Below are 22,095 nucleotides of genomic sequence, written 5' to 3'. Positions count from 1 at the left end.
GAAATCCACAGGCCTTGGAAAGCTGTCACTGAGTCAGAAAACTGCCCTCGCCAACCTGCCCCATGGCACCGACCAGTGGCATGGGGATGGCATCCTGCGTGCTTTGGAAATTCAAGTGTATTTTATCTCACAATATGTAATCAACAATTAACAATGGAAACACCCTGCTGACTCCCAAAGGAGCAGACTACAATTTCCTGGTGTTAGTTTGCTAGATTCAGTAGTCATCTTACTTAAGTACACAACATTAATTAAAGTCCTTAACTTTTTTGTTAATTTTTTTAATACGTATTTAATATCACCTGCTAGGGAGTCCGAAGGTACTGTACAGAACTGGTAGGTAACATCAAGCACGTAACTATATAAATAGCAAGTACTTAATTATTAATATTCAACATTAAGATGTACAGTCCTGGCTAGTTTATAAAGACTGTTTTATTTCATCAAGCATATTGGTTCTTTGCTGCAGTCTCTGAATTTTATTAACTTAGGTACGCAGAGTTGAGACTGTCCTTGAAATAGCGGCTATTATATACAGATGTCATGCTCCTATAGTCGTCTCTCCTAACATCATCTTCCAGTTGGTTTCCTCAACTGTTCACGCATGGTGTGCTATCACATTCTTTTTGCAGACACTGATACAGCACATCTGCATGCTCACTGACCCACTTGCTGCCATTTAAGGTCCTGTTTAAAGTAATTTCTCCCAAGTGAGTGAGTTTGTACTGAGACATATCCTGTTTCTTCTAAGCCAGCATCTATTCTCACAGGATTGTCATGTAAAACAGTTGCTCCCTTATTCATGTTTTAGCTAAATCAGAACTGATTATCAATTATTAATATGTAAGTGCACATAAATATTAATGTTGGCTGCTACTCCACAACTGTTACTGATGGGAAAGTCAGTGGGGCAACTAAGATAAAGGTATGTTTTTTCATGGGACTGTTGTGCTTTTTCAAAGAAGGATGTCAGGTACTGCAAACCAGATTTACACCAGATCAGCACTACCCTTCTTGACTTACTGAAATGGTATCACAGAGATGTAGAATTACATATTCTTCCAGTATTTTTACAGATTTAAATATGCTAAGGATGAACTAAACAGTAAAAATCCTCACTTGTGTTTTTCATAGGGGCTGTAAACTGGGCTGCTGCTTTTAATCTGTAAGGAAAGAAGAAGGGACAGGAGCAGAAATAGGGCAAGAGGAAAAAAATGGTGTGTGCCAGTTACTTTGAAAGCTTGTTGCTCCTAGGCCTGCTGGGAAGATGGGAATATTAGGGCAAGTAATGGCTGGTTTTTGAGGCACTGACTGTCCCAGCAGGAATAGTTATCACCTCACACGCTGCCGCCCATGAGTTGGCAATACCAGCAGCAGCAGTGAGGCTTTCCAGCCTCTGGCAGAGGAAGACGGAGTGTTGGACTGCAGCCACTTCACAGATCCCAGCAACCTGCTGTCTTCAGCAACTTTGCCTGTGCCTAGAGAGAATTGTGCTTCTGATTGTGGGAAATGAAAACATAAAGTGGAAAAAATTTTAGCTTTTATCAATTGTCTCCCAGTTTGCTTGGTGCTGGTAATTACACTACTGAAAATTTCTACTTCATTTGGTATTGTCTATATTGTTACATTACATGATGATAATCTAGTGTTCTCTCAAATACTTGATATATATAGTAATTATTTTGAAGGGCCAATGACAGGTCTAGCCAAGAAAGATTTACTGTATATAGTGAAATATAAATATTAAAGGTTTAATAGATGTGTGAACAAAATCCATATATACATAGAAAAAACTCACCCCCAAACCAAATGTCTTTTTCTATTTGATGAAATAATCGGAGATTATTTCTTTTTAATATTCTGATTGTGCTCCTAAAGGCCATAGATTGCAAAAAGCCACACAGTTACACTCCCTGTAGTAGATTTGGTTCAGGAAAGCAGAAAACATTTATGAAAGACAATATCAATATTGCATGTGTAAAAAATGACCAATTGCACATCTAAATGAGCGTGTAATTGTAATTGCACATGATTTTAGTTTTGTAGTGGATGGCACTTAACAGCAAAGTAATGGGTTTGAGCTGAAATGAAAGGACTCTTGGGTCAGCCTGAGGGCAGACTTGTAGTTGCAAGATTAAAAAGCCATTTTCTCTATAATTTGTTATTCAGTTGTGCAGCCAAATGTAATCAGCCTATTTGCATATGTAATTGTGATTTATTTACGAGCACTTTTTTGGGAAACTTTTTTTTTCCTAAAGCCACTTTTAAAGTAATTTCATCACAAAGCAAAACCAAACATTATTTCCAATGTTATATGCTTTATTAAGTCAATCAACAGGACACCGAGAGACAAGAATGTACTTGTAAATGTACATATGTGCACACAGAATATTATAGTTGTACTTTTGTGAAGTGGCTGCTTTCAGCTAAACTAGTGACTTGTCCTGGGGAGGCAGCCCAGGGAAAGAATGCAAAAGTTTTTATCCCCTGATTGTTCCTAAAGTTGAGCTGTTTAATATATTAATATTCTTCTTTCAACAGATTTGAGAATTCAGGATATTAATCATGGGTATTAATCTTGTTCTTTTTGACTACAGAAACTGTTGAATTAAAAATGGGAAGTTAGTACTGTATTTGGTGCTTACCACATGTAACTAGAGGCTCAAATGTTTATGATCAGCATATAATACTACATACATTCATATATCAAATATATTTTCTTCACATACAGAAATGCTTTCAAGTCTATCAACTGTCATGCTTCTCCTGAATTAGGATTTTGTATTTTCCTTTAAAATTAATTTTCTGGGATCATTAATTGTAACAGATTCTCAACATTTTCCTTTAATTTCTGAGTTTTTTGAATGTGGAGAAAATCTTAACAACATGGATCTAAGGCACCATGCAAGTATCAAAAAAATCCCTAAATGACTGATAAAATTAATTTTATAAATAAATATATAAAAGACCTACGAAAACTAAACATTCATTATTTTGGGGGAGGTTCATCTCTCATCATGGAGGGGTGGCAATACTGAATTGCAGAGGTTAATTATTGCACCTGAACTGAACAGTGCATTCAGGATGCACTGAATATTCTTAGTAACTGCAGACACTGAACATCAGCATTTCAACTGACCCTATTTTATAGGTTTTGAAACACCAGCTGCACATCCTGCTTCTTGAAAGAGATCCCAGAAGCCACTGGCAGGAAGATTAAAAGGTAGGAAGGCCTATGAAACCTGTAGGCTCTGCCATGTCACAGGGTAGCAGCTCAGGCACTGCTCCCTTCTCAGTGTTGCCCCTTTTTTGATGCACAAAACTGTACCTCTGTTGAAGGAACTGCCATGTGGAGGGCATGGCTCAGATGCAGAGCTTTAGTTTATTATATTGCATTGGATGGTGGAAGAAGATGCCATGGGACAGTGGATCCCTAGAGAAGGAAAACTGTAAGACTGCAGCTAACAGCTTGATGAACTCAGTATATGAAGCAGGGTATCAGAAAGTATCAAAGTACCTGCTGTTTGCTTATTTTTGTTATTAACAAAAGGCATAAGAGATTAACAAAGGCATAAGAGAAGTTAAGATTTGTGGTCCTGCACAGAATCAATCAATAGAAATTTATCCACATCTATCATTACCCAGAGCAAAGTTTCATAATCTATATGCACATGCACATAGTAACAGACGAATTAAACAAACAAAACAAAACACCAACCCCCCCCCCACATATAGTTCTCTTGTGTGTTTTTAGATATGTACAGGGAAAGAGACTCATGCATTTAATAATTAATAATAATCCTAGAAGAGTTCAATTTGCTTTGGGAGACTGAAATGCGTGGCTTAATACATTTAGTGAAAGTTTTGCACTTCTTTTCTGGGTTTGGGCCAGAATTTCACCTGTTATTTGTATAGATTCCTTTACTCTGAATTCTTACATCTGATATAGCTATCATAGCTGAATTACAAGACCTAAAAGTCTTTATATATGCTGGAGTTAGTATCTGAATCTGAAAAGAAACTTCAAGAGAAATCAGCTCCTGCTCCAATGGAATGAGGAATTCTGCTGTCCAGTATTTCAGTCATGGGAATTGGTTTTAGTTCTTAGGCTGATTGAGATTGTTGTCATAACTTTAATACCACGAGTATATATAGGGTCTTATGGCTAAGACATTGCTACCTTTAGATTTAGACTAAATCAGCATGATTCAGCAAATGGCACCAAAACTGTACTGGTAAATAAAGATAGAGTAAAATGCGAATAAATAAGTCAGGACCAAGAGCATAAAAGTTAAAAATAAAGGCCAAAGCTTGGAATGTGAGATAAGGAAACACCTTGTGCAAAACAGTAGCGATTATAAAAATTACACACATTAAAACTATGCATTCATGCTTCTCTGGATTGAGATAATTGTTTATGTCACAGCTGTGGAGAAAAATTGTTATCAAAGTTGTTGACAATTGTTGACAATTTTGGTTTATATGCCTAATAGGAAATATGATTTCAAATTAATAAAGCTGTTATGTTTCCAAATGTTTGTATGTACATATGAGGGTTAGAATGACCTAACTGAAAACTAATCCTTCGTAAGTTAATGCATTTTTATGCACCCAGATTTGCTTTGTCACCTTGAAATATATTGTGAAATTACTAAAGGCAAATTACCAAATATTGGAATGGAATAATTATGACCTCAGTTAGCTTTTGCTAGATGTGAGGTATGGATGATTTATAAGGAATCAGAATAAAGCTTCTTATATTGATATTTAAATTTTAATTTATTTACAAGAGAAAGATTAATATTTTTATAGCTTTTAAGTTGGTATTTGTCCATTCTTCTAGGTAGTGTATATATAGTAACTTGCAAAGATGAACTAATTAGGCAGCAGTCGGTGTAACTTTAGCGTGTATTTGATCTTTCTGCATTATGAAATACATCGTCTCTATTTCAGAAGAGGCAGGGGATGAGCCTTAAACTCCTAAAACAGTTTGGAGCACACACCTATTCACTGCATAGAGATAATGTGGCTGCTGTGTGTGCTGTCTAAGACTGAGAATGTAAGAAAAAACATCATTCTGTGCTTCACGGTGAAGAACTGCCATCTCCTGCCATGTGAACTAGCATGAGAGAACCAAGGTAGTATGAAGTGATCTGAGAAACAGCAGTTCAGAGGAGTGCAGAAGAAAGTCTAGCATTGTAAGCTTTGTCAGTCCACTTTGCAGTTGCCTTTTCTCTGCCAGAAATAGCAGTTTCATAGAGTCAGTGAACTAACTCCTGCCTGGGCAGGGACTCCTTGCCATAGAAACTAATTGCCAAAAGCAGGAAAACTCTGGCAAGAGAAGACCTGCAGTGGGGTGCACTAAGGGAAAATGAACGCATTGTGTGCCTTGGCTTGGCATTGCCTACTGCAGATCATCCTACTAGAAGCCAGAAACTGTACAGTTTATGCTCTGATACACCCATCATTTACTTACTCTCAGTTATCTAGGCTTGCCACTTCATTGTAGCAATGGACCCATCAAATTTCACCTGTTTTTGTAACACAGGACAGCAGGTTGTTCTGGCCAAGAAGGTAGGGAAAGGTAGGGAAAAAGCAAAGGTCACCAAACAGCAAATGAGAAGAAGGAACATCAGCAAGTCAGAAACAAAAGAATTGCTGCTGTCATTAACCAAACATAGGAATAATTAAAAAAAAAAAAAAAAACAAAAAAACAACCCAAACACGAAACCAAAAATAGTACCTACAAATCCTGTTCTGGAACTGAAGCCCTAAAGTCATCCCAGGAATAAAAATTTGATTTTTTGAATATGCAAAAGTTTCTACTTCTGTATATGAATTGGAAAAAGTAATTCACTGCCTGCAAAATGAACAGTTGAAGTCTTTGATGTTAGTGAGAGTAAGCCCCCTAACTGGCAAAAACTAAAAGATTTTCAATTCATCTTATTAAAAATAAAAAGGAAACCTCAAAAACATCAGATCAAGTTCTCATTTCTATGTAGAAAACAGTTTGTTGATCAGTCTCTGAGCATAAGTTTGCAGAGACACTTGGCCCCACAAGGCAGTTACAGATATTCCTTTGTTTTAATTAATAAATCGTACTTTCTAGGGCTTTAGAAGTATTACATTAATAATATGTCTTGGTCTGGAACAAATTTATACCATTACATTATATCCATCTATTTTATAATATTCTACCACAACTTATATTAAAGTTTTTAAAAATGCATTTTTATGGAGCTTTAATTTAGATTTAATGTTTATCATATGAATGTAGTGAAAGAAATTTGCAAAAAAAAAAAGTCTTTATATAAGCTCCGTAAATAAAAGGACTCAAAGACTATAAATATTAAAAGTATTTTTAGGCAAGTATTTTACTTTCCATGCTTTTAATTGCCACTGCCAATCAAAACCAAGGTTTTTGAGAAACCTGTACTTTTCTGGAATAACCTTTTAAATAACAAATTAATTGCAGTTTAATCAACAAATGTAACACATTTTCAGATTTATTTAGTTTTTAATCCAAAGTTTTTAATTAAGCACAAAAGCATTTAGGAAGTTTAGATTTTAAAGGGAGTCTTCTGTCAGCCATTCTTCACAGAAATCTATCACTAGGATATCAGTTTCAATGAGAATTCATCGTGTGAGCTGCTGTGACCCTCTCTCCACTCGTCCCACCTCCCCCAACCAGGGGTAGATACAGGTATTTTGAAAGTTAAACATGGCTGTCAGTATCCCATTCTGAACATTATGCATGCGCTGCTCTGGGTCAGGAATTTGTTGTCCAGTCTTACCTCATTCCTGGAAAGCAATGGTTCTCCAGTTGTATCAGTTTCTTATCAGCAATATCATTTTTTGCAGGAGAAGTAAATCCTAACTTGATGTTCTGAATCCAAGCAAAGTTAGCAATATGGGCATCACTAAGACTGTATTATATAGTTGTACTAAACAGAAAATGTTCTATCACTCTAGTCAAAGAGTGTTAGAAATTGTTTTATTCATTAAAGCATATATTCCTCAACAATTTAGAAAATATTATAGACTTAAAAAATGACAGATTCCATAAGTAATAATGGAAAAGGAAACTTAGGGTTCAGTCAGCTCACGTAAATATCTCATTAAATCAGCTCACACCAAGGCTTTCTTTCAAGCCAAGATTAGGATCTGTGGTTACTTGAAAATTCCATTCAAGTTTTCAGCTCAGCTAGCCTGTGCACTTACAAGTGTGAAACTAAAAGCAGTTAATCCTAGTGGGGAGGTAAATTAAATTTCACAAGTATAAACATTGGAATTGTAAATTTCATCATTTTATTCTTTCTCTGCCTACTCTCAGAAATCAAATCAGTATTAGCAACAGTCCAGTACACTTAATGCTGCATTAAAATACATGAGCTGGGCATATAAAAAATACATGTTGTGGGCCTAACAAGATTATGCCTTGTGCAATGGTAATACTGTCTTTTCTGTCAATGCTGGAGGTTCTTGCTGCTGGCACTGTACCAAGGGCTGGCTGCTGTGACAACCAGGCTGCTTCTCTGGGGTAGAGAAGGGCACTATCCCAAACAGTGCCTCGCTGACTGTGCGTGACACGAACATCACTGTTCCCATGTCCAGAGATGCAGGACAGTGAGCTCTCTGCACTCTCAACCTGCTCTGTCTTCTTAACAATAAAGAATAGGAAAAGTCAATAATTTGTTTGACAGAGCCTGTCTCCCAAAATGAGATATATCCCAAGGTTTATTCTCACTAATTTTTACTTTGTTAGACTGGAAAAAGCATTATTGTTAAGCTTCCTGCCACAGATTTAATACCAGATCTATACAGTATCTTATGACTGCACCATTTCTGCCTTTGCAAACTGAATTGTAGCATGTTTGTACATCTGGGGGTTTATTATGGATAATAGCTGCTATGTCATGTTTTCCAAAATAGGAAAGAAAAACACATTTTTAAGGTTATGTCTTCTTTTCACTGCTAACAGTCACAAAAAGTGTAATTTGCTGCAAGCCTACAAGTCCATGAAGTCTATTGCCCATCTCTTCTGATCCTGGTGACAGAACATTTTAAACAAAACTGGAAGTATGTTGACTAGAAATGCAGATTCATATGTTCAGCAATACATAAATGAGACTACTTTAGTGTTTTTCTAATCAGAATAAAATTCATGGATTTGAGGGTAGCTGTCCTGTTAGAGCTGCATAGCACAGTAGGTACACAGTGATGCCTATGGTGACAAATGTCCTATCAATCATTTTGCAGCTGGTATAGAGCTGACTGCAAACCAGCTCAGAAAGAGATTAACGCATAACAACTATGAGAAACTTTTGTGTGTGTTTGTGTGTGTGTATGAGAGCGCCAGATCTCTGAGGAAAATCTAAGCTGTTTCATAGCAAACTCCGATTTATTTTGTGGAGGGTTTTTTTGTAGTGTGCATGCATTTTTAACAACTTCTCTTAGCTTCATTACCTCCCTAGTGTCCAGTTTAGACAATGTAAATATAACATTAAATACAACAGCTCTGTGACATTTATGCATTTATAATTAAAAAAACCCACAAAAATTAAGATTACCCTTGTAGTTCTTGTTTCTTGGTCGTTTTGGCCCTCAGGAGGTGATTCAGCTCTACAGTTTATATGGGCTCCCCCTCTGTCTGTGGGTGCTGTTAAGCTCAGGGCATTTCTGCCAGGAACTCCAGGGTCCCTTGTGCTGATGGAGGGAACTTGTAGGGAACACAAGTGTGCTCTTAATTTCAGAGGAGTGTTTTGCTGCTACAGATCTTCCAGCTCCCATTACCTGATACAGGGTAGGCTGATATAGACACATTGGTGTCAAACAGTAAGTCCAGAAGACTAGCTCGTAGCCCAGGTTCTCTCCATCCTTATCCTTTTGCTGCAAAGTGAGGTGGACAGTGATTGGGAGTACCAAAAGCATCTTTGCAGAGATGCTGCAATCCTTCATGGACTAGATAATTGTGCTAAAAGGCCCAAAAAAACCACAAAAGCAGCAGTCTGTAAAAAGGTTGGTTTAAGCAGAATTTAATGTAGCTAATAAATTATTAGGTGTTTCTTCCTAATTTTCCACGGTGTGATTTCCTTTGATTCTATTCCTTGGTCTGACTCTCACGGATTGTGTTTTTGGCCTCAGTTTTGTATCACTATCCCCCTCTGTGCTACTTCTTCATCCTGACACTCCCCTTTATTTTCTTCCTTCATGCTGCCCAATTGCCAACAAAATAGCCTGCAGTACTGGTGAAGGCAGTCCTTTCTTCTTTGAGGAATGGAAGAAGGAGAAGTTACAGGAAAGCCATGTGCATTTCCTGCACCTCCAGAATGAAAGTACTGGTTTAACCGGTTCAGAGGAAAGATATCCAGCACAAAACAGATATTCTGAAATTTTTAGCTCACTACTTCTAACAAATGTCTACTGAAAGCACATAGGTGAAATTTTTCTAAGCCTCATAACACAGCCATATTTCAGCTCACTTTGGCAGGAGAGTTAAAAATGCCAACTGATCCTGCCAAACTGCTCCAAAGCAGGGATAGCTGGAATTGTATAGCTATGTGGTTTTATTTAAGCATAAACAGTTTTTCCCCTGCTCTCCCTCCTGGCAAAACAGTACTATTTGAACTGAAACTGCACAGAAAATATACCTGAGACACCTGGGATGGAAAATTTTGTTCTAAAAGATTAATATTTGACATTATAAGCATCAAAACAAGAGACAATTAAAGCTCAGAATCGAAACAATCGAAACATTAGGCAAGTTAAATATTTTTTAAAACACGCTTTCTACTTCATTGACCTGTCCATCACAATATCAATAATGTGTACTTATATTAAAAGGAATGTAAAGTCCTCTTTTCTTACTCCTAAGTAAGAAAAGTAAACAAACTATAAATAGCACTATAGGCTCTTTCAACCCTCTTCAGCACTGATAATTGGAGCGAGCTGAGTAATTTTTGATGGGGAAAAAAAAATAAGCAGAGAATGCCAGTTTGTCAGACTCAGATTTCTGAAGGGGAGACTCTTAGGATGACTGCATTTTCAATGAAATACAGCCAGGGAACTCTGGTGAAAACCTGCATGCTCTCTGTGGGCTCATCTGGTGGCTGTTTGGGGTTCCTTGCCATATAGCCTGCTCAGGGCAAGAGGCTCCAAGTCTATAGAGCTTCTTGGGAGGTATGTTATACCTTTCAAATTACTGTTTAACAGAAACTCTGTATTAAAGATTGTTTTTTTCAAGGTACTTTATATTTTATCTCTCTGAAATAGTTAGAAATTATGTTCAGTATGTAAAACTGTATGTTAAGAGGCAAGAATTTGGTATACTTCAAAAGTTTATCTCAAGAAACTGGCAGATACAACATAGTTACAGATATGAAATTAAAAACATTCCAAGAAAAATATGATAATCACATCACAAAATTAAAGAGGACTCAATATACTCCAGTAATATTACATAGGCAAATAATATAAAAATTAAATTCTCTACCTATTTCCTATCTAGGCAACTCTGCTAATTTTTTTAACAAACTGAAAGCATGACAAGAAAGATGTACTATACATGGGTAAGAAACTTCACTAATGAACAGTGAAAGTTTGAAGATGTTGCTTTGGAAATACTAGAAACCGATTCTGATCTTTCTGTGAAGGTAATGTGCTGTATGCCATTTGGTCTGAACCTGTGAGCCTGTTAGCAACTTCCTTCTCACACAGTTTAATTCAAAGCAGTCCTTAGGAAATATTGCAAGAAAAATAAGCAGCATGCCCTCAGAAGTGTTTTTCTAACCTGTCTCTCCATCTCTGCCCCAATTGTTTTGGGCTTGTTATTTTTTTAAGCATTAAGCAATGCACATAAATTTAAGTAAGCTGGAACTATAGTCATGTCATAACAAACTTATATAAAGCCATGTAAAAGAGAGAGTATTAAATTTACTTAGAAATAAATTGTTGTTTCTCCATTACAAGACATGCTGTTACTGGATAAAACCTTAATATGCAACTGTCCTTATGACCCTGTGTGTCTCATCCAGTTTTATCTTTTAGCCATTTTTTATAAATGTTCTTAAACCCACTTGATAATCATTTTACTAAGTCATTGCAATGACATATAACTTTGTCATCTGGGTCAGCAATTTCCAATCCATAGTCAGATTTGTTACTTATGTTCACTAGTTTTAGCTGAACACACTTCTTGCTAATAAACCGTTAAAAAGGAACCATAAAACCCAGTTCCAAAATCTGTTTAGCCTCATGACCTTTTTTCCCCCCCAAACCAGCCAACATGAATGCCTACAGATGAATAGAAAAAGTAGAGGAAGTGATGGAGGGATACCTCCCTAGTAGACTCTTCCAGATTCCAGTGAAGTGTAACATGAGTTACAAGTAGCTTTATTGTTCTAAAATAAAAGCCCTTTTGTGATTAAAGCTGTAGGAAATTGAGCCTAGATATTGTTTTCTTGTTGGCTCAAATATCCATAACAAAAATCTTGCAAATAACTTAAATCGGATTAAGTTCCTCTCTCGCCTCTCCTTCATGACCTCCAACCAGCCTTTTGCTCCTTCACCTTCATGCAATCTGCTGCAGCAATTGTACTAACAAAATCATAGAAAGAAATCTGAATTAAGGAAGCACTTTCTAAATTATTTTCAAGCAGGCTTTTGTCCTACAGCAATGGGTGTACAGTGCAGTCGATCGCACTCCTCCAGTACAGCTCTGGTAAGCCACGGGATAGGGATGAAGGATAGGTGGAAGGCTGAAGACTGGGGACAGTTTAATCTGATCTGGCTACTGAAACAAACATGGTTTGTAACTCCACTATAAAGAGAATAATCTTCAGCATGAAGGGGGATTTAATATAATGAGGGTCTAGCTTTCAAATATTATACATTATACTAAATGTTATCATTAGAATTTTCTATTCCAAGTAATTTAGTGACACTCATTTCTCCAACACTGATCTATTTTTCCACGACAAAGGGAAAGTTCAGTCCCTGCCACTGTTAATCCAAATCACACATAAAGAAATTAAGTAGGAAAACAGGATGAGTTAACTTAATGCAGTCAGTCAGCTTGCTCTCAGATTTTAACAGCTAGAAGTGAAATAGATGAACAGCATACTACCTTTACAAAAATATTAAGTATTTCCAAATAGCTGGCATGTATTTGCTACATCTTCCCTGTTTGAAAATCACTATTTTTGAATAATTTTACTGAGGTGTTTCTCAAGCTTGCTTGGAAGAATATTTCACAGATATTTTTAGAGTGCATACAGCATTCAGTGTGGAATTTTTGCTGTTGGAAAGGCCATTAGATGGATCTAACATGACAAATTGTCTTGCTGCTACTCACCTACTTATTATTCAAGTCCCTAAAGTTAGTTACAATGATTTTCTAGTACTTTTTATTAAGCTGCTGCCCCAGCTTTTCCTCTGTTTATAAAGACATCAAATTGTTTGAAAACCACCATCCATTTCTCAGCAATAACCACTAATGACTCCACAGCTGCTCCAGCATCTTCTCCAAGTACTTCATGGTGAAATTCTTATCAGGCTGATTTGAAACCTCTAGCTTCTTTCAACATGCTACTTGTGACAAAGATCTCCTACTACCCCCTAGGCCTCCTAAGACAACATATGAACATGTATGACAGGTACAAACAAAACCAGTAAAAGACTCAGGCATCAGTAGGTTTATAATTAAAAAATTAAACACAGTTTAAGGTCTGAAGTGCTTCCTACTCAAGGACACACAGTTTATAAAAAAGCTCTTTGGTGGGAAGGAGTGGAAGGAGAGCAAGGAAGGGTGGAGATAAAACCTGAAAGCACAGAAGCCCTTAACTGTAAATTTGAGTAACTCCTTCCCACACCTAACACAAAAATAATACCGAGAGGAAAAGACTATTGAAAGGCAACAAAAGCAACAAGTGACTATAAAAACTGAAAGTTCTTCTAGTGGTCAGTATGCACAGGATTTTAATATTTGTGCTTTTTTACTTAAAGTTTAGAGAAGTTTAACAGTTTGACATGTAGTTCAGCACAGAACATCACGACTGTCTGCAAACAAGCCTGCTTCACAAATGGCCAGATCTACCCGAGTCCCTTGTAAAGACCCATCAGCTTCTACCATTAATTTTCTTAGCTGGTTAAAATATCACGATTCTGTGTACCCAGCAGTGGTTGAAATGGTTGACACATTTTATAGAAATAACTACCATGTTTTACTTTGCAAAAGGAAGAGGCAAACCATGCTAGTACCCTGACTGACAAAAATAAGTTACTTTGTCCATATATTGTCCCTTCTGCTCAAAGAAGTTGAGAAGAAAAAAGGAGAAGCACGAGACAAGAGATAAAGTACAGCTTAAGACAGGGGGAAAAAGTGCAAATTCCTTTGATTCATTAAAACATTATACCCAGCCTCTCCCAACCCCCACTGAAATTACAAAAGCAGTGGATGATTTTCTGTACAGCCCCAGCCTACTTTATTTCAGAATGTGGAGTACAGGCAGTATTTTGAAACACAAAATAACAGAAAAGAGTATTCACAGGTTTAAGATGCAAGCATGTACTGCAAATCCCTACAGCGAAGGGATGTGAAAAGCATTAGGAAAAGATGACAGTATATTACTGTAGTCCACCAACAAGCCATTGACTAATAAAGCAATCCCAACATGGGTTTCATCCCTTATTTACTTCCTCATTCTTCCCAAAACATCAACCAAAGAGCAATTTATTATTGCTGTCTTATATTCCTGAGGCTGCCATTTGGTAAAAATGCAGAGTTCACCTTTGCTGTGCCATACCTTTGTGGTTTCTGTATCACACTAGGAAATTCTTCCACTTGTCCATTTTTATTTACATATAAGTAACAAAATACTTTAAGTTTGAATAATAATCTTTATTTATTAGTTTATTTGTAAAAGGTACATTGTAATCCTGAGCTACTGCTTTTATACATTTAGCATCATACAAAGACAGGTCATTTACAGTTTGATCATTTACATTTATTGTGCTCCAAAATCCTTATCCGAATATCATTTTGACTTAGCAGGAACATAGATAATTTAAATTACATGTATCCCTGAAACATCCATATTAATTTACCCATCTGACCCCATTATCTAAATTACTACACTTGTCTAAATCACTCAGGACATTCCTTCTGAATTTAGCAAAAACTTGTTTAAAACTATAAAGATGGGCAGTGCAAGAACTGGTCCCTCAATCCTTTGTGAATACATCATTAGAAAAAACTTTCTGTTTCCGTATTCTCTTGGCAAGTCAGTGCTAAATTGACTAGATGTACTGGATGGAATGGTCCAAGTAATAGTTTACTCATTTCCTTATTACAGCAGTTAATGAGAATTTACAGTGTCTCCCTTTGCAGTGACCAGTGTCATAACTCTCCCAAACAAGGAAAATCTGACATGATCAGAGAAAAGTAAGAGGAAACCCATCACCACCTTATTGTCATCTACATGACACTGAAGTATTACAAACCAATTCATACGAAATGCTTCCCTTAGACCCTGTAAAGGAACTTGCACGAATAACTGGAGTTAAGTTCCATAATCCGAGCATGGCTTTTAGGATTTGCCAGTTAAAAAAAAACCACCAAAAAAACCCAAAACCTCAGTCCCAGGATCCTTGAGAAGAAAGCATTTATCCTAACTGAAATCCAATCCTGGATAGATGGAAATTTAATTGGACTACCAAAATAGCATCTCTCTACCTGAAAAATCTCCAAGCATACAGTGTTTACAAATGTCTCTCTAGCAACAGTGTCAGTCCTTTAAAGTATACCCATAACTTTCATTTCCTGAATAAGGTCACTATGATCTTAGGCAAAAGGTACAGTAAGCAGTTCAAGCAAAACGCTTATTGCTTAGGTTTTAAAGCAAGCCACTTGAATATAATTTTAGTTAAAATGTGAAGTACAAATGTGAAGCTACTGTAGAAACACTTATAAACACTCTTGCTTTTGAACTTTTACTGATCATCTAGAAAAATGGCAGACGGATTTTAACATAACAAAGGAAATGTAAAACTTAATACTGACTATTGAAATAAAATTCAACGCCTATAAAGACAGAGTTATGAACATGTAAACACAGCTTTAGTATTCAGAGCTAGGGAATCTAGCAGCAAAACAAACTATTTGCATATTATGTAGTGCAATGAACATTTGTTCTTAGAGACCCCCAGTCTTTAAACTACTTTGAACAGAATGGAATCCTTATAGGAAAGGTTTTAAAAGTGTCCAAGATGTAATATCCAGAATTACTAGACATTCATCTATAACCTAACAATTTCTCTACGCAAAACTGTGCTCTGGATAACTGACTTTAATGGCTCCCCAGTAGCAGGCTCGAATGAGGCAGATTAAACCTAAGAGATAAGCAACAGCCCAAGAAACATATGTTGCGTGAAATCGCCTGGCGAAATCTTGTGTACCAACCTAAAAAGAGAAAACAGAAGTGTCAAGCACACAGCACTATCTGCTCTTCAGAGAAGAGCAAGTTATATTAAGGAGAAGCATTTCAGCACCCTTTCAACTCTGGTAAGGGCAAATCAGATATTTTATTAGCTTAATTTTACAGAACCATAGGGTAATTGAGCTTGAAGGGGACATCAGGAGACTTCTAGTGCCAACTTCCCAATCAAAGCAGGGTCAACTCTAAGGTCAGACCAAGTTGTTCAGGGTTTTACCCAGATGGGTCCCAAAAAACTCCCAAGGATGGAGGCTGCATCAGCCTGTGGACAAACCTCGTGGAAAATTTTTTCCACATAGTTTTCAAACTCAGTAAGGTCATGGAAAAAAAAAAGAAATCCATCTCTCACTGTTTTTATTTCTGGCTGTCTTTTTTTTCTATTAGGGAAACTGGAAAATCCTTCATAACTCATTTAAACTCACACATAAATAATTATTCAAGTTAAAATGCAAGTTAGAGGCCTAATGAGAATTACACACATAAATTCACTGCAGGTATTTCCTCACACGTACTTTTCTGGGATTGCCAGGTAGAAGGTTGGCTCTAGTAACCAGTACCAGATACTGGTAAGCCAGACCGTTTTCCAAGTAGCAGAGCAACAAGAGTATGAGCTTTTTAATTTGTAGATAGCTTGTTATCTGGTTTCACTCCTTATAGCTTGTACAAATTACAAATACAAATATTTCTAGCTTTTGGAATCCCATTCACCTCTACTGCAGTGGAACTTACATTCCTGGCTATACAGCAACATGTATTTCTGGAAGCCTGGAAGTTTTAAGAGCTCTAGCAAGAGCAAGATGTTCCAGTATTTCTACAGTGAAGTAAACCACTTTTCATAAAACTGAAGGTTTTAGACAGACGAAGAGTCAAATTTAACATAAGAACGAAGAAACTTTCAAAGTGCCAGAACAGAACACTTTTTTTTTTTTAGAAACATTTCATTTTTCTGGCTAAGTCCACGGTTTTAATAGAGATGACAAAACCAACATAGACTTAGGAAGGTTTACTCAAATTCTGGGGAAGGAAAAGCAAGTCAACTGAGAGCGCTCCTTTGAACATGCACCCTTCCCACACAGTTGCAATTACATCACAGGTCATCACTCACAGTTAATCCAACGCCAATGAAGATGCATATCATTCCAATTGTAATATATGCACAGCAGCGCCTCCGCGGCAGCGCACTTCCAACGGATGAACTGTTAGGAAATAAATAATGCTGTAAATTAAACAAAAATACCCCCATCCAACCAAATAACAAACACCACAAAAACAACCCCTGCCATCAACAGTAACTAAATGAGGGGATGGAACGAGAATGGCAACACACAACCCTGAGATTAGCTTGGTTGGTTAGAGCACGGTGCTAACAATGCCAAGGTTCAGGGTTTGATCCCTGCATGGGCCATTCACTTCAGAGTTGGACTCGATGATCCTCATGGGTCCCTGCCAACCCAGAATATTCAGTGATTCTGTGACATACACCATCTTAAGTTTATAAAGTTGTAGGAAAAGTTTAAAATTTTACTACAAAGTACAAGACACAGTCCACATTTGTTTTAAAGGGGAACTATTGGTGATTATCTAATACCTAAAAATCTAGGTGCTTACAAGAAAGAGGATGGTGCCACACCTACAGTTTGAGTGTGTCCCACCTCCTGTGCCCACAGCACAAGGAGTGTATCAAGGTAAGTATCTTGAATAGGCTTTGGATTGCAAAACTGAAGTTGGCTTTGCAACTTTTATGTAGGTTGCAAGACACTCTTCAGACTTGATTCATCAGCATATGGCCTTAATATATTCACTCCATCTAATTAACTGGAAATCACTTCTACTCCCCCTAAATGTCATTAATAACAACCTTCGTTATCCATTTCCTGGAATAGTTTACTCAATACCGTTCAGCAACTAAACTGTCCTGTTTCTTGAAGGTAAACATAAATGATTTTAGTCACAGACATGTAATTTTTTTCCATGTTCAGCATCTCCAAAGACTGAAATGCTTTAGACATCTTTAAGTCAGTTTTGGTAACTTCAAAAACATGACAAGTTCTTCTTACTTTCCAATTTCTTTCAGAGTTCTACCACAAGTTACATGAGCTGCACAAATCACTTCTGACAACCAAGGTAAATAAATGCCCTGAAGTTCTGTCACTCATCATCTGGACTATGAACTCCAGAACAGACAGTTTTGTCTCTACTTGCTGCATCAAGCTATCAGTGCTTCAGTTGAACAGAATATAAAATGCAAATAAAACATTATTTACTACAGGTTAGAAATATTATTTCAGAAGCTTAGCATTGTTTAGGAAATACATCTTGAGTCACACATCTGCAATGACATGCAGCTATACTAATGAGGAAAATAGGAACACGATTTAATTTCATTGAAATACAAGTAAAAGGACTACAGAGGCAGAGGTTCTTTCATTAAAAACATGTACCATCTATATTAGAGGTAGTTTTGAAGCATCCTGAAGCATGCTATCATTAGTTAAGTTACTTCATCCCATTCTGAGAGATCAACACACCTTTGGAAATAATAGAATGCTTGTATTCTGTGTTCAAGGATGCAAGGGAAAGTAATTTTCATCTCATGATAGCTCAACATATTTAAGATAAATGCATAACAGAAGAAAACAGTGCTAAACTATTAAAGTAGTACATGCATCATATGACTGACCAAATTTCTGGCTCCAGTTAATTAACCACATAGTAAGGCCTCATATGCTTAGCATGTGACTAAAATTTTTTAAGCATTCATCTTAGAAAGCCTTCAAACAGAGTTTAAGCAGCTTTACTCCAACATTATTTCTTTACAAGGAATTTCTAAAATGATCCAAGAAAAAAAAAAACAAACCAAAACCACACACCACCACAGTCCTCAAGCTAACACACTGAGCTTCATCTTGTGAGGCAAGAGTTGAAATACAGTGACCACTCAAGTAATTTTCAGAAGAGCATGAAAAGTCCCAAAGCAGTTCTGCTCATTAATTTCCATGGGGAAATTATTTTTTACCAAAAACCTTAGAATACACATGTGGGATGGAGCTGAGGGATGTGTGTGGTGTCATCTGTATGGGAGAATTCCCAGTTGGGGAAATAATGATATCTTACAATCCTCAAACACACCTCTACACACTCCCTCAAAAGCCACCCTACAGCCATTCCAGAAAAAAGGATATGTTGTCCAATTCCAGGTTACATGAGGAGAAAAATAATCAAATCAAAAAGCACTTTTATAAAAGGGGAAAGCAAGGAGATGCTTGCCAAACTGACCTCAGATTCCCTCCTTTGCAGGATTTCCTGGCTCCGTACTCAGAAAGTTAATTCTATTACAGAGCTGGATACCGTCAGATAAGCTGGTAGAAATGTCATGTTCAATACACCTAAAACATGCATGATATTTACCGTGCTGTGTATTTCACAGAGGCAAAGTTAGTTCTGGGAGAGACCTTCAGTTTCAGAGCTGACTTAGGATCCTGTTTTTGTAATCATAACATTGCAGGTGTTGTGTGTATTTCCCAAACATATTTCTCTCAAGCTTTGTCTCCTATCCAGGAAGAAAGGCTAAGGGAGAAACCATCACCTCAAATACCACAAAAAGGAAATGTATAGAATGTCTCAATTTAACAGTTTTTCTCTCTCCACAGAAAGCAAACATGAAATAAGCAATATTAAGTTTCTACAGTCACATAACAGACCTGGAAATATTTAGCAATCCAAATAAACCATAATTCATTTTTCACCTCCTGACAGTGACACTAGCCACTGGCTCATTCTAAATAGTGAAGTTTCCCTCTACCCACACCAAATTACACATAAAAACCCCAAACTAACTTTGAATAAAGAAAGCTAAAATTCTACCTCAAAACCTACCAACTGCGACATTGACAAGCACATTTGGAAATCTGGGATCAAAAGAACATTTTCATATCACAGAAGCAGCCAATTAGTTCCACCGTGGGAGCATGAGGGAACTCACTACAGAACTCTCCAGAAGGCAGTGGTTCTTTGTTTCTGAGCTGCTGCTGAGGAAGTAAAGGCACCTGCCAGACCTTTGGGCAGCAGCAGCAGATATAAAAGACATCAGAGCCAATTTAGCACTGGGTAGTAATTAAAAGAGGGGAAAACCACCACAAGGGACAAAGGCTACAAAAGAAGTACCACAGGAAAGAATGCTGGGTCTCTTGTGCTCTAAATAATAATAGGAATTATAGTCAGGATTTCAGACATGCTTTCAGGAGGGTTTTTAAGAGGAAAATCAAAATGCCAGTATTTTGAAGGTGAATAGCACTGCTGAAACTAGCCTCCATAGTAGTGATGGGGTTCCAACATCTCTCTCTTTCCTAAAAGTCCTGCAAGTCTTTATGGAGCAAAGGTTTTATAAATTCATTAGGGTTCACGGTTTTGTCAGACTGTAAAAAGTAAATTAGGTAGGTTCTAAAGGAAAAAAGATTTGAAATTCTGAAATAATAACTTGTAGCATTCAATTCTCTTTCTAGTAACTGAATTCATGATCCTGAAGTTTCTAGATGATTTAATATACAGCTTGGGAAAGAGAATTGCAGACATTAAAAGAACATTAAGAGAACATAAAAGAAAAGTTTCTTCATCATTAAACAACAAAAATACCAGAAGCCTTTCTTTAAATCTCTCACTTTTTTGGGAAACAGGCCGAGAAACATCTGCTATTTTGCAATGAGTAAAAAGTAACAGTTTCTCTCCCATTCCTAGGTGTCACTATAAAATAAAGCTGTATCATAACAATTTACTCATTAGCTACATTTGTTGTCCCAAAGCAGTGGATAACATGCAACCAAGGGCTTGAGACAGGCTGAACCACTATGCACCACCAGGGCTTCTGCAAACACCTTACCTATACTGGCATGCAAGGTTTACAGCCTACTTCAAAGACATTTGGTCATTTACTAAACAAGTGATTTTATTCTCTGCCTCACAATTAATTTCCTGTATTTCCCAAGTTATTTTGCAAGAGAAAAAAAGTATGTCACAAAACAATAAAGTTGTAACCACAATGATAGCACATAGATAGGACTAAAAACAAACAAGAAGATCCTATTTCCCCCAACATCCAGATATGAAAGGTTCCTTTGTTTACATACTCTAAGGCACGATTGCTTTATTTTTCCCTGAATATTGTTTCATTATTGACCTTTTCATGTAATAACTCCTGATCTCCCTGCAGTTTTAAAAGACATACTTAATATTAAGATCTAATTTCCATCAACCAAATAGGAGGTCACAAACAAACAATTTGCAGAGATGCACTGCACTTTTAAAAACATTTGAAACAAAGTTATGAAAATTATTTGAGAATCTAAAAGTCTCAGCTGATGCTTCCTTGAAAAACTTACTGTTGCAGTCATTCAAGGTGCCTTGTGCCTTAGTCTACACTATCCTTTTTTCAGTGACAGTCATCCACTGAGTCAACAGAAGGAATTAATAGTTTTGCATCTGACTACTCAGCTACTAAAGAAAGAAGCTTTGCATTAATAAGCTGAAATAAAGAACCCCACATTCCCTTCTAACTACTTGGCCACAACAACCTCTGACAAAGGCCCTAGAAAAAGCAGGTCACTGCAGTTATTTATTCCATCATTTCAACTCAAAGCTCTGTCTCACCTATGCTGTGCCCTAAATCCAAGTGTTAAAAATATTTATGCTGCTGGAAGTGCAGAACTCCTGACCATCACATCTCAAATGTGGGAAAACACCAAGCAACTCACTCAAGGCTAAATTACAATATTCCACAGTTTGCATCCTCAGCCCAAGGACAGAGATGCCCACTTGTTAAAATTAGTTTTGTATTCTGCTGTACAGTTGCCAGGCAAGCTGCAATTATCACAAATTGCACTGCAGAGAGGCTCCCGTTTCCTTACATACAGATAGCATGCTTTCCACTTTATCGACAGAGATACTAAGAAAACCTTAGACTCCAGCTGGAATTTGAAGTACAAGCAACATTAATCAACAGAAGACAAACCAAAAGATCACATGGTGTGACTTTTCGACTGTTGCTTGGAGTATGGTTTATTTTGCTGCTGTTATTGTTGGAGTTGTTTTTTTTTTGTTTGGTTGTTTTTTGCTGGAGGTTTTTGGTTTGCTTTTTTTTTTTTTAAGATTAAACAGCAAATAATTTTGTACCTAAGGAGAGTCAAGAAAAAAGCTGAGGTCAGCTATCAAGAGTGACATGATAAAATACAAACATAATTGCAATTAGTTTGAAAACAAACCAAACAGCAAAATATCAGCCCCTCCCTCAGGACTGAAGAGACTTAATGCAATTACAGTCCTTAAAAAATCCCTGAAGCATCTCACCAAGACTGAGTTTATTTGACTTAAGCAAACTAGAACATATCCACTACTACACACATGATCGGTTACAGCCCTGAGGTTAAACACAGCACTAGACTGACTTCTCTATCAAATACTCCAATAAAAAGACTTCAATCACTGTTGAAGGCCAGGTCATGCCCACACCTACAGTACATTTATGCTAAGCCTTCTGCTTCCTGAGGGACCTGCTAGTTGTCCTACAACATGCAACACAGCTGTGGTTCTCCATTCCCAGTGGAAAACACAT

At 37.0% G+C, this 22,095-nt stretch overlaps 1 protein-coding gene and 1 long non-coding RNA gene across 4 annotated transcripts in view; one reads left to right on the top strand and one right to left on the bottom strand.

Annotated features, from left to right (window-relative positions):
* Positions 1 to 88: 88 nt before the first annotated feature.
* LOC135411534 (uncharacterized) lies at positions 89 to 17,757 on the top strand. 3 transcript variants are annotated; one of them, XR_010429197.1, is made up of 3 exons: positions 89 to 3,223; positions 4,954 to 5,138; positions 17,566 to 17,757. It is a non-coding gene; the product is annotated as an uncharacterized LOC135411534 (long non-coding RNA). The 3 variants fall into 3 exon arrangements; XR_010429196.1 differs by lacking the exon at positions 17,566 to 17,757 and having other exon boundaries at positions 89 to 336; positions 1,135 to 3,223; positions 4,954 to 5,202; XR_010429195.1 differs by lacking the exon at positions 17,566 to 17,757 and having other exon boundaries at positions 4,954 to 5,202.
* Positions 13,877 to 22,095, bottom strand: part of PIP4P2 (phosphatidylinositol-4,5-bisphosphate 4-phosphatase 2) — a 24,326-nt gene continuing 16,107 nt past the window's right edge. The window contains exons 6-7 of the mRNA XM_064649154.1: positions 16,597 to 16,687; positions 13,877 to 15,457 (exon numbers count right to left, since the gene is read on the bottom strand). Of these exons, the coding sequence (XP_064505224.1) occupies positions 15,314 to 15,457; positions 16,597 to 16,687 (235 nt within the window). The 3' untranslated portion in view covers positions 13,877 to 15,313. The remainder of the gene's footprint in view (positions 15,458 to 16,596; positions 16,688 to 22,095) is intronic.

This window comes from Pseudopipra pipra, chromosome 1 (assembly GCF_036250125.1).
Source record: "Pseudopipra pipra isolate bDixPip1 chromosome 1, bDixPip1.hap1, whole genome shotgun sequence".
NCBI classification, from domain to species: domain Eukaryota; kingdom Metazoa; phylum Chordata; class Aves; order Passeriformes; family Pipridae; genus Pseudopipra; species Pseudopipra pipra.
Note: the sequence above shows the minus strand (reverse complement) of the source record. Positions and strands in the feature narration are given on the sequence as shown.